Source organism: Chiloscyllium plagiosum, unplaced genomic scaffold (genome assembly GCF_037043375.1).
Source record: "Chiloscyllium plagiosum isolate Xiang-an unplaced genomic scaffold, Cpla_swu_hap1 HiC_scaffold_18, whole genome shotgun sequence".
NCBI lineage: Eukaryota > Metazoa > Chordata > Chondrichthyes > Orectolobiformes > Hemiscylliidae > Chiloscyllium > Chiloscyllium plagiosum.
Window position 1 is genome coordinate 3140207 of NW_028270156.1, and position 12512 is coordinate 3152718.

At 43.6% G+C, this 12512-nt stretch overlaps 1 protein-coding gene across 15 annotated transcripts in view; it reads right to left on the bottom strand.

Annotated features, from left to right (window-relative positions):
* Positions 1-12512, bottom strand: part of ano1a (anoctamin 1, calcium activated chloride channel a) — a 228939-nt gene that overhangs the window by 171032 nt on the left and 45395 nt on the right. For 9 of the 15 annotated variants that reach the window (XM_043705340.2, XM_043705345.2, XM_087996247.1 and 6 more), the window contains 2 exons: positions 8436-8720; positions 1541-1630 (listed from right to left, as the gene is read on the bottom strand). In XM_043705340.2, the coding sequence (XP_043561275.2) occupies positions 1541-1630; positions 8436-8720 (375 nt within the window). The remainder of the gene's footprint in view (positions 1-1540; positions 1631-8435; positions 8721-12512) is intronic. The other 6 variants (XM_087996250.1, XM_043705343.2, XM_043705348.2 and 3 more) reach the window with 2 other exon arrangements.

Consider the following 12512-nt stretch of genomic DNA (forward strand, 5'->3'; position numbering starts at 1 on the left):
ACAGTCCAAAGATCTGCAGGTCAGGTGAATTGGCCATGCTAAATTGCCACAGAGTGTTAGATGCACTTGTCAGAGGGCAAATGGATCTGGGTGGGTTATTCTTCAGAGGAATCGTGTGGACTTGTTGGGCCAAAGGGCCTGTTTCCACACTGTAGCGGAATCTAATCAGGCCTGTGGGCAAGGAGGGAGAAGGGATTGATGCCTGTGTGCGGCGTGAGTTGGAATAGGAGCTACCAAGTGCCATGTGCATGGCCATAATGAAAAGGTTGACATAGTGGGCATGTGTTGGCAAGAATAGAGCAGGGGCGGAGAATGCATGTAGAGGTTTGACAAGTGAGAACCGAGAGAGCGGGATGTTTGTTTTAAAATGAAACTTCTGAGGCATGCCAATGCAGTGGGACCTCTGCAGCCTTCCACCTCTGCAGCCTCCCCACATGTTCCAGGGTCACCCAGGAAGATGGCTACCCTGGAGCACAAATCTACTTGTCCCGTCAGCTCTGTGGAGCTGGAAAACATTCCAGTTCCTGACCCACTAACACAAGTCCACTCCTTGGTCTCTATCAGATAAGACTGAGTGCGGCAGTGGATAACTCGGAATTGTGGCACTTTGAGCAATACATTAGTAATTAGTCGTTGCTTATAATCCATGTCCATGGACACTAGCCAGAAGGAATAAATCAGCAATTTTTATAACAATGTAGTTTCAAACAACTGCAGTGTTCCTTTCAGGCAAAGATTCCCAAATGGGCTGTATTATGGAACCAACTGCAAAGAGTAATGTTAACAGTTTGTTTGCAGGAGAGAGAGGTAGGTCTATTTGGAAAACAAAATGTGACCGCTGTCGTAGTTCAAGTTGGTCATGTTCACCATGTACTAACACCATAACCTCTCATGTTTGCCCTGAATTGTCAGCACATCACAGATCCAGTTCAGGGTACAAATGAAATGAGCCTTTTGCAAACAGAAACCCAACTGGAATGCTGCCAGTGATGGCAGAGAAATTTCAAACTGATCACTGTTCAGAAGAACTGACTCAAATATGAAATCTAAGGACAGTGAAAAAGTTACAAAAATACAATAATAGATTAATTTGTGTATTTGGATGTCGTGGCTACAATTTTTTTTCTGGAATTGGGACTACTGGGAACAAGTAGAGACAAATGAAAGATGTGCCGACCTCTTAAGTTTGGAAACTCAGATTGTGGTGGGTTTTCAAGTGGGTCAGACATTCAAACGTTACCAGTTTTCATTTCCAAGTGGTGCGGTCATAATACTGTTGAACCACCTCCCTTCTGAGAGAAGGTGGGAATACTACTGCCAGAGTTAAAGCAGGAGAGAATGAGAGAGTTAGAAAAATGAAAAGTCAAATGTGTTAATACAAAAGTACCCCGTTCACAAGTTATAAGAGTCATTTCACCACACATTTTTCAAGTATAATTGGGAGTCAGAAAATGTACAGCCAGCTACACAATGGCTAATCACTACAAAGACCATAGCTACCAGAATTACATTCACCACATTGCTACATAATGGCTCCTACCAGTTGTGGATCACCATTCAAATCCTGCTGCATGGATTCAGAGCTATTAGCTCTTTTCATTACTGGACTGGCCTCACAGCTGAGATCATTCTGAGCATCAAGGGAGTAGCAGTAGGGGAATAATACAAGAGAGACAAACAATATACCAGACACAGTGTTTAACCAAGTAAAATAGCAAAGTCAAACATCATATACACACAATAAATAGTTGCAGAAATATCAGCCGAGATTTGATCATGTGAATTCTGTAAACATGTTACAACCAATGCTTTGGGACTCCTCATCCTCTCTTCACCTGCAAAGGGCAAATCACACTGGATCATCTCACCATGAGGATGACATGGCCTCATTAGATGTTGAAATTTATTTCATTATATGCTCCACAGTTAAAGCCTGTCAGTTTTACTAAACAATATTAATCCTGATTAATAGGCAGAATTTTCCAAAAGGGTGCTCCACATTCTAAGGTGTGTTAACTTTCATTGGTTTTGTAAGAATACATACCCTTAGCTTCAGTTCCTTTTCGCTTGTTTGGCTGTAGCCAATCTAACAGTTGGATTAGTAAAGTCTTATTTAGGGAGTGAGCAATATTTCAAAATATCCAGTTGCAGTGTAATTTAGAGGTGGTATGGTCACTGGAAATAAAGTATTTGTACTTTTTATCCTAAAAAAGTCACTCATTTCTCCAAAGGATGCTGTGGCAGAGAGTAAGTTATCACAAATTCCATCAGGTCAGGCGTGATGTACAGCAGTAAATTCACAGCATACACTACATTTGACAAATGCATTTCATTTAAATTCCTTTTGACGGTGAGGAAAGTCATTTTATATCATCCTGGACATTACTCCATACAAACCCAAAAAAATTGTCTGATAATTAAATTGCAATATATACTGAAGAAAAATTGAAAAGAAGAATTAAATACGTATGAAGTAACAGAAGAAAACGGTCCAAATCAGATATACAAATAACTTGGCAGATTAAAAATCACATTAGCAAAATAGCCAGTTAAACGAAATACCTCAACCATATTGCTGCTACACTTCAAACCATGTGCTCCAAAAGAATTATAGCAGCTGTCACTCTATTCACTGGGTAATAATGAGAGAATTCAAACACGTCCTATGTGGAATATCATGCTCTAAGTTGACTGAAGACAGTGATGAGTTTGCTTGGGATGCTTTCATTCGAATGTCAGCATTAACTGGAAGTATTCAGAAAACGTTTTTTGAACAGGAGCAACTCCATACAGGCAGCTGTTGGGTTTACACAGAGCTGTGTTTGGAACTGTCATGAGATTTTGTTCCCCAGGGGCAACTTGTGTACACAAAAGGCGGTGGAGAAACAGAATACAACCATAACAATCCACTTACAAGCAAAATAATTAAAAATGAAATAAAATTGCCAAGATTAACAATTAGATCATAAAAACCAAATCAGGCAATCAATTGACCTCCTTTAAAGAAAATGTAGTGTATTTTTGTAATCAAGTCTAACTACGGTCCATTCCAAAATTTTTGCAGTTGTGTTTTTCTGCCTTCTATTCTGTAGCCTTAGTTCCTGCACTATTTGGGACTCAAATTCACTTATCTATTTTGACATTCAATGTTCTGTTCTCAGTTTCTAAGTAGGTAATTATATCTTCCATATTGCACGTTTTACATATACTTCCAGTCTATCACTTAGCCTTTCCTTGTTTCACCGTCAAACACCTAATTATCTCAAAACAATAAATGCTGGAGATCACAATGGGTCAGACAGCATCCATGGAGAGAGAGCAAGCTAACGTTGAGTCTAGATGATTCTTCAAGAAGTTCTGAAGTTGGCCTGAGTTTGTACATACTCCATTTATTTAACCAACATAATATTGCAGTTTGTAGCAATTCACGGAACTATCTGATTCCAAGAAACCTTTGCAAAAAAACAACTGGCTTGGTGAACCAACCAACAACTCCAACCCTCTAATTCTTCAACCAACTCGTGATCAATTTGTTGCCAAAACCCTTGGCCTTCAGTATTTCTCTTCAGTACATTTTCCAGCATCTGCAGTAATTTTCATTGAGTTATCATAAACCTCGTTTGAAGGCCTGGGACCATAGAGGAGTCAGACCAGCTGGAAGCTACACAGGGGACATTCTCCCATCCAGGGAAACAGAAGATTTTTCCAAAGCACAGGGTCCATTTTGGATTGAGAGAATTTGGGGAATCCAGGCCGAGAGATTAACCTGACCAGGGATCAGAGATACACCTGAGGAGGTCACTTATCATAGAATCCCTACAGCGCAGAAGGAGGCCATTCAGCCCATCAAGCCTGCACAGACTGCCTAAAGAGCATCACACTGAGACATAACCACCCACTACCCCCATAACCTGGTAATAAGATAGCTAAGGAGAAGAAAGTGAGGACTGCAGATGCTGGAGATCAGAGCTGAAAATGTGTTGCTGGAAAAGCGCAGGTCAGGCAGCATCCAAGGAACAGGAGAATCGAAGTTTCGGGCATAAGCCCTTCTTCAGGAATGAGGAAAGTGTGTCCAACAGGCTAAGATAAAAAGGTAGGGAGGAGGGACTTGGGGGAGGCGCGTTGGAAATGCGATAGGTGGAAGGAGGTCAAGGTGAGGGTGATAGGCCGGAGTGGGGTGGGGGTGGAGAGGTCAGGAAGAAGATTGCAGGTTAGGAAGGCAGTGCTGAGTTCAAGGAATTTGACTGAGACAAGGTGGGGGGAGGGAAAATGAGGAAACTGGAGAAATCTGAGTTCATCCCTTGTGTTTGGAGGGTTCCTAAGCGGAAGATGAGGCGCTCTTTCTCCAATCGTCGTGTTGCTATGGTCTGGCGATGGAGGAGTCCAAGGACCTGCATATCCTTGGCGGAGTGGGAGGGGGAGTTGAAGTGTTGAGCCACGGGGTGGTTGGGTTGGTTGGTCCGGGTGTCCCAGAGGTGTTCTCTGAGACGTTCCGTAAGTAGGCGGCCTGTCTCCCCAATATAGAGGAGGCCACACCGGGTGCAGTGGATGCAATAGATGATGTGTGTGGAGTTGCAGGTGAATTTGTGGCAGATATGGAAGTATCCCTTGGGGCCTTGGAGGGAAGTAAGGGGGGAGGTGTGGGCGCAAGTTTTGCATTTCTTGTGGTTGCAGGGGAAGGTGCCGGGAGTGGAGGTTGGGTTGGTGGGGGGGTGTGGACCTGATGAGGGAGTCACGGAGGGAGTGGTCTTTTCGGAACGCTGATAGGGGAGGGGAGGGAAATATATCCCTGGTGGTGGGGTCCGTTTGGAGGTGGCGGAAATGACGGCGGATGATAAGCTGTATATGGAGGTTGGTGGGGTGGTAGGTGAGGACCAGTGGGGTTCTGTCCTGGTGGCGGTTGGAGGGGCGGGGTTCAATGGCGGAGGAGGGCATCATCGATCACGTCTGGGGGGAAATTGCGGTCTTTGAAGAAGGAGGCCATCTGGGCGTTCGGTATTGGAACTGGTCCTCCTGGGAGCAGATGCGGCGGAGACGAAGGAATTGGGAATATGGGATGGTGTTTTTACAGGGGGCAGGGTGGGAGGAGGTGTAGTCAAGGTAGCTGTGGGAGTCGGTCGGTTTATAGTAAATGTCCGTGTTGATTCGGTCGCCCGAGATAGAAATGGAAAGGTCTAGGAAGGGGAGGGAGGAGTCTGAGATGGTCCAGGTGAATTTGAGGTTGGGATGAAAGGTGTTGGTAAAGTGGATGAACTGTTCCACCTCCCCATGGGAGCACGAGGCAGCGCCGATACAGTCATCGATGTAGCGGAGGAAAAGGTGGGGGGTGGTGCCAGTGTAGCTGCGGAAGATGGACTGTTCCACATATCATACGAAGAGGCAGGCATAGCTGGGGCCCATGCGGGTGCCCATGGCTACTCCTTTGGTTTGGCGGAAGTGGGAGGATTGGAAAGAGAAGTTGTTCAGGGTGAGGACCAGTTCAGTCAGTCGAAGGGTACTGGTTGGTACGGCGGGAAAGGAAGAAGCAGAGGTGTTTAAGTCCTTCGTGATGGGGGGTGGAGGTGTACAGGGACTGGATGTTCATGGTGAAGATAAGGTGTTGGGGACCAGGGAAGCGAAAATCATGGAGGAGGTGGAGGGCGTGGGTGGTGTCCCGAAGGTAGGTGGGGAGTTCTTGGACTAAGGGGGAACAGGACTGTGTCGAGGTATGCAGAGATGAGTTCAGTGGGGCAGGAGCAGGCTGGGACAATGGGTCGGCCGGGGCAGTCAGGTTTGTGGATTTTGGGCAGGAGGTAGAAACGGGCAGTGCGGGGTTGTGGGACTATGAGGTTGGAGGCGGTGGATGGGAGATCCCCTGATTTGATGAGGTTACGGATGGTCTGAGAGATGATGGTTTGGTGGTGGGAGGTGGGGTCATGATCAAGGGGGCAGTAGGAGGAGATATCTGCGAGCTGGCGTTTAGCCTCAGCGGTGTAAAGGTCGGTGCGCCAAACTACCACCGCGCCTCCCTTGTCTGCTGGTTTGATAGTGAGGTTGGGGTTGGAACAGAGGGAGTGGAGGGCTGTACGTTCCGAGGGTGAGAGGTTGGAGGGGGTGAGAGGGGTGGAGAGATTGAGGCGGTTAATGTCGCAGCGGCAGTTGGCTATGAAGAGATCGAGGGCGGGTAAGAGGCCAGCACGGGGTATCCAGGTGGATGGGGTGTGTTGGAGGTGGGAGAAGGGGCAGTCAGAGGGGAAGATAGCTAATCCACCTAGCCTGCACATCTTGAACACTATGGGACAATTTAACATGGCCTATCTAACCTGCAGATCTTTGAACTGAGGAATAAGCTTGTGAGGAAAAAGAAGTGATCAAAATTCATGAAACAGAAAAGCTGCTGCATGAATTCTGTAACATCAATTCAATCTTCAATGTGCTAGACCCATCAGGATGCTTGCTCACAGAGTAGTGATGGAAGGGGGATTACCAGCTGTTAATGTGGAAGAGGACGTCTGAAATAGTTTTCCAAATGGATCAACCAGGAAGGAAGGAGCGAGCAGCGGAATATTCCAGAACAGTCAACATTAGTTTTATTTTGAGCAAGTGGAAGAGTGGAGATTTCTTTTTCAGTTATAGCTCACATTAGATCAGTTAGATCACACATCATAACCAGGTTTTGAACAGTAGAAAAGAAACCCTTGAAATTTAAAAAATAGGCTACAAAGGCTTGTACTATGTCCTTAACATGCATTGTCTAAAATTTAATATCAATTTATTTCATATACCCATATCTTCCATCTGGGAAGAGAAATACGTATGAGTGTATAGACCATCAGCTGGGGCTTCAGCAAGGTGAGAGATATCACAGTGTGGGGAGGGGAGGGGAGGGGGGTTGCAGAGGGAGATGGGGTAAGTGAGGGAGGTAGGGAATCTTTAGTGGAGAGGAAATGCATGTTCTTAAAAATATTACTACACACTACTGCACCCCCCTCCCCCTTTCGCACTCAAGTTCCACGAAGCAGACCAAGGGTTTTGGCAACAAATTGATCATGAGTTGGTTGAAGAATTGGAGGGTTGGAGTTGTTGGTTGGTTCACCAAGCCAGTTGTTTTTTTTGCAAAGGTTTCTTGGAATCAGATAGTTCCATGAATTGCTACAAACTGCAATATTATGTTGGTTAAATAAATGGAGTATGCACAAACTCAGGCCAACTCCAGATGCTGATAGGCCAAGTTCACTTGGAGGGGCGGTGTCTCTGAAGTGGTCAGAGACATCAGCTTAGTGCAGTATTTAGGTACTGGTTTTACAAGGGATTCAAACCGTCGCAAATTGTTTCAGAATGAATCTGCTGCAGAGCAAATGTTAATGCTGATGGAGTGCTGTCAGTGAAGCATCATGCTCCCCACCCACCCCTTACTGGAATTCACTTCTGTCCATCATGTTTGGGAATCCAATGTGAACTGACAACACAATGCACTAAACAGCCCTAGTTAAAGACTTAACTACAGTATAAAAACTCTAGTTTAACCTATTGCAATTATTTGTGAGCACCTTAATTATTTAATGTGACAAGGCTCAATTACATTTAGCTTACGGCCTTCTTCACTTTAAACACAATAATCCTAACTGCTGTATGACAGTGGAGGATGATTTTGGTCACTCAGGATGGGGAAAAAGTAAAATAAACACGCTCACTTATATTCATTGAAATAGGTTAAAGAGCTGTCCATCTGATGAAAATATGGAATAGATTGCTTCTGGCCCTAACCTATTTAATCACAATTGCAAAGTAGCTCAGCTAAATAAATATCTTTGTGAACTGTGTTAGACAGTGACTCAGTTTCATTTTGCATATTCCAGGAGTATTGCTATATTAGATTGTGAATCAGAAAGTGAGCTACAGATTTATATTTAAAGATTTGCCACAATAATCAAAAGGTTTCCAATAGTGGGAGAACACTACATTTATTGTTTCACATCAGCATCAGCTGAGTGGCTAGACCTGAATATCACAGGTATCATGAAGCCAATCTTCATGTATTATTGTTGAGCAGTCAAGGGTTGTTAAACCAGGGCTCTTGGGGGATTTCAGTGGTGATGGTGGAGGAGAGGAATCACTGAAGCAGGGATCAAACCCCATGTTGTTGGCAAACCCCTAGGTGTAGAGTCAACTGAGCTAACTGGCTCCCCCCAGACCCCTCCTGCCCAAAGAGGAATATATATCCTCCAACTAACCTAATCAGTGTTTTGGTTTTGAGATAGGTCAGCACAGAGTCATAGAACGGTTACTATTCAGGAGGCCATTCGCCCAACTGAGCCTGCACCAGCTTGTTAAATGAACATTCCTCATCTCCAGCCTTTTCCTGAAGTGTGTGAATATTTCAAATGAATAATCATCCAATACAATCTTGAACATCGCACTGATCTTTGCATTGATCTGAAGGAGTGCAATATTACCTCTTCATCACTTTCCAGTTCCAATCCAGATTCAATAAGGTTTAGTTCAAACTCTTCTCTGCGCATTTTCCGGTCATCATCCGGAAACTCGGAGGGCTGGAGAGGAGGCTCAGTCTGATCCTGCTGAGAGCCACCAACTGTACTCTGCTGGCGGGAGCTGAGCCCCTTGCGGTTGGCTTTCTTATACTGATACACCAGCACATAATCCACATGACGTTTTCCATCTTGTAAATACAAACCATTTGGTTTTTTAAGATCCTGGTCTGCAGGAACAGTGTTCAAAACCTAAAACAAAAAAAACAGAAGGGGTGGGGGAGGGGGAAGAAAAAGAGAGAATGTCTTCATACGGAAGTGTGGCTTTTCAAAGGTTACATTGCTGTTGGCTGAATGTGGAGTAGAGGCACATATCCAGGAGCATCATCCGAAATAGGCTGTTCAGATCACTGTGGCATTGCAACCTCATCCCCATCACCTTGAAGCCCCTACAGCCAGCCCTACAAGGATTTGTGCTCCTGAAGTCAAAGTTGGGCAAATACATCTCCAGTCCACTGTATCTTTATCCCTCCAGCTGCCTATGAGCCCTAAGCCCAAATTCCTACAACTTCTATTTATAGCATCTTAAGGGAATGGGGTCTATACAAAACTAATGACACGAGCCAGATAAAGAGATAGCTGGTCAGATATTTAAGCTCTCAAAATCCCTTTAGTGAAGGGGTGTGTCTCTCCCTTTTACATTGTTAAATTTCTGACAGAGCTTCATTTCCTTGTCCCAAAAAAAAAGGGTCACAAAGGAAATCTCCTTCCTGGGTCTGGCTGGTTTTCTTTAATCTTTCATGGGACACAGGCATTGCTGGCTGGGTCAACATTTACTGCCCATCCTTAACAGAGTGGCTTGTTAGGCCTCTCAGAGGAATCTACTGCATTGCTGGGATCTGGAATCACATGCAGACCAGATCAGGGAAAGGCAACAAATTTTCGTCCTTTTAAATAAAAAAAAAGGACATTCATGCACAGGATGGTTTCATGACAAATCAATATTGGTTTCATGGTATACACTACCAGTTGTGTGTGTGTATGGATATACAAATTCTAAACTTTTTTTTAAAAAAAGGATGCATTAAAACAATAGTTTAGACATGATATTCAGATTTATTAAGCTATTTTGATGCTCAGTTCAAATCTCAAACTGCATCAGAAACAAAATGGGACCAGAGCTTCTACTGCAAGTTATAATTCATTTAGGAAAATTCATTTGTGGGTCATGGGTGTCACTGGCTGAGTCATCCCTAGTTGTCCCCTGAGAAGGTGAGGATGAGCTGCCTTCTTGAACTGCCACAGTCCATGAAGGAAGAGGAAACAGCTTAAAATGGAATAAAAGGCTATTTTCTAAATTTTTTTCAAGTTAGAGGGAAGGCACAAATACAATATCAAAAATATTTCTAAGCAGTGATGATTGTGGTTTCAAATAGTCTGGAAACCAACACATTCTCCAAATCTGACCAACTAAATGATCTGGTATTTTGAGAAGGAAAGGTGAACATTTGAGAAACATTTTAAAAGGGAAGTAATGAACACCAAGGCTCCCAGAGAGTACAGGATGAAAACAGCTCCTATATTTCATTATACAGTACAGCATTGCTGCACCCCTTACAAGTTCAGATTGATTTGAGATCAAACCAATAATCACAACTAAAACTATAACTACATGTGAAAAAAAACTAACATAATAAATGTGACTGCCAAACATTTAGAAAGGTCAGATTTGCAGGCGTTTCAAAAATAAAAACCCATCTTCGATGAACGTTGAGAGGAGGGGAGAAAGGGAGAGAGAGTCTTGCCATTGAGTGTATGTGTCATGTAGAAAGATTCTGGGTAAGGGATTACATAAAGTGACCTTGCAACCTAGATTAACAGTCCAACACTACCACCATTCAGCCATCACTTCCCCTCTTCCAAAAGCACCAGCTCTGTTTATATCTGTGACCTGAAGCACAAGGCAGTTTAAATTCAGACAAGCTGGAGGAGGTAAAAAGTAGAACTTGGATGTTCCTGCCAGAATTTATAAACTGAGCTCGGCAGGGTTTGAAATAATGGACTGACAAATGGGAATACAAATGTAAAATTGTGCACCATATCACAATGCAGAAATAGAGAAGGCACGTGAAAACCGGGAGCACAGCATTTAGCAAAGAAAACCTTGGAACAATCTAAAAGTGTTACCTGATGCAATGCTGTTTGGATCTAAATTATAAAACAGAAAAAACTCAAAGCAGAAGAGGTGCTCGGATATTCCATTCTGAAATGGAGGTAAGCTAAAATCTGTTTTTAAAACCAGCATTTCCTCTAAGCTGCTTAGCCACTTGGAGACCCCCCTGCACAACCAACATAAGTTGGTAGGATATAGGAGCAGAATTAGGCCATTCAGCCCATTGGTCTGCTCCGCTGTTCAACCATGGCCGATATGCCCCTCACTCCCATTTTCCCCATATCCCTTCAACTTATTAATTAAAAATTTGTCTAACCCCTCCTTAAATTTCTGACTGTCCCAACATCTATTGCACTTGGAGGTAGTGAGTCCCACAGATTCACAACCCTTTGGGAGAAGTAGTGTCTCCTCAGCTCGGTTTTAAAGTTGCTGCCCCCTTATCCTAATACATTGACTTCCAACAAGAGCTGCTATCCCACACAAACATCAGAGCAGAAAGAAACATTAGAGGGGGATGTAGGATTACACTTTAGTGAAATAAACATTTTTCAAAAAAGTCAGAAAGTCACACTAGAGAGCGCGCGAGCAACAGATACAAGCCAGTTCACACCAAATAGGGGTTGGGGTGTGGGAAAAGGTCCAAAACAGCAGAGGTGCTGTTGGTATTCACTGTCTCTGAACAGGACTACAGAGATGTTTTGACCTCCTTAGAGTTCATTAAGAATGTGGTTCCAGAGGCAGAGGCTGTGGGGGTTTTGCAGAAGAGGATATCTTAAGACTGCTGAAGACATCAGCTTAGAAGCCCATGTTAAGTCATAGTGAGAGGAGTTAACTTATTGTCTTGGGGCCTGGGAAGAGACATTATCTGAAGAAATTTTATGGTAATATGCAAACATTTGCCAAAAGGAAACCAATTGCAGCTGAACAACAAGTTTTAGTGTGATTCCTCACTGAGGTTCAAATGTCTGAGGCTGTTGTTGGAATAACTTTGTAATGAAATTGTTCCCATTGTTATTGTCTAGTGTAATATGTACACTTTGTGGTCATAGACATGTTCTTTCTGAAAAGTACATTGGCAGCCTCTTGTGAATGTTTGCCAGTGACCAATCACAATAGAAAACTATAAGAATACATTTTATGGTCTCTCACTCTGATGTGACTTGTCCATCAGGTAGAATCATAAGAATACCGTGACCCAGTTTAAATCCACAGAGACCACACTGATGCTGTACAGTGCCTTGCCACATCACTACAGTAAATATTGAGGTGGTACAAGGGTGCCACTTGGGCCCTGAAGGTAATATATAGAGGACAGCAACAAGCTGGTCCTGGGACCAGGAGCATCAGCAGCTTTGGAAACAGGCTTTGATTAACTAGTATTCTTCCTAGCAAACAGCAGGGCAAATTCAAAAGGCCAAATGGCCCACCCCTGCTCCTAATTCATAGGTTTGTAACATTTAAAACCTCAAGAAAATTTGATAAAAATATTTAAGAAAAAGTAGTGAAAAAAAAACACCTATCAGTGCATCTCAAAAGGGCACAGTTTCAAGGTTGCGAATGGCTCACTCAATATATGAATTAGGAAGTATTTCTTATCAGAGGTAGGTTTCCAACACAGATGGGTGAGAGCAGCTCATTGACATCGTTTGAAGAAATAGGTGGCCCCTACAACGGGAAATTGGCAAGTCTCTCTTGAACGGAGAGGTCAAGTTGCTGTTGAGAAGAGAGGTCAAGTGTGCTAAAAGGCCTCAGGCCTCTTCGGGATCTTATTCCCTTCTGGGTAGGATTGAAACAAATTGTCAACAGCTGAAAAGACACTGCGCTGACAGACTAGCTCCGCTGCTCTGTAAATACATTGTGCAATATAAACC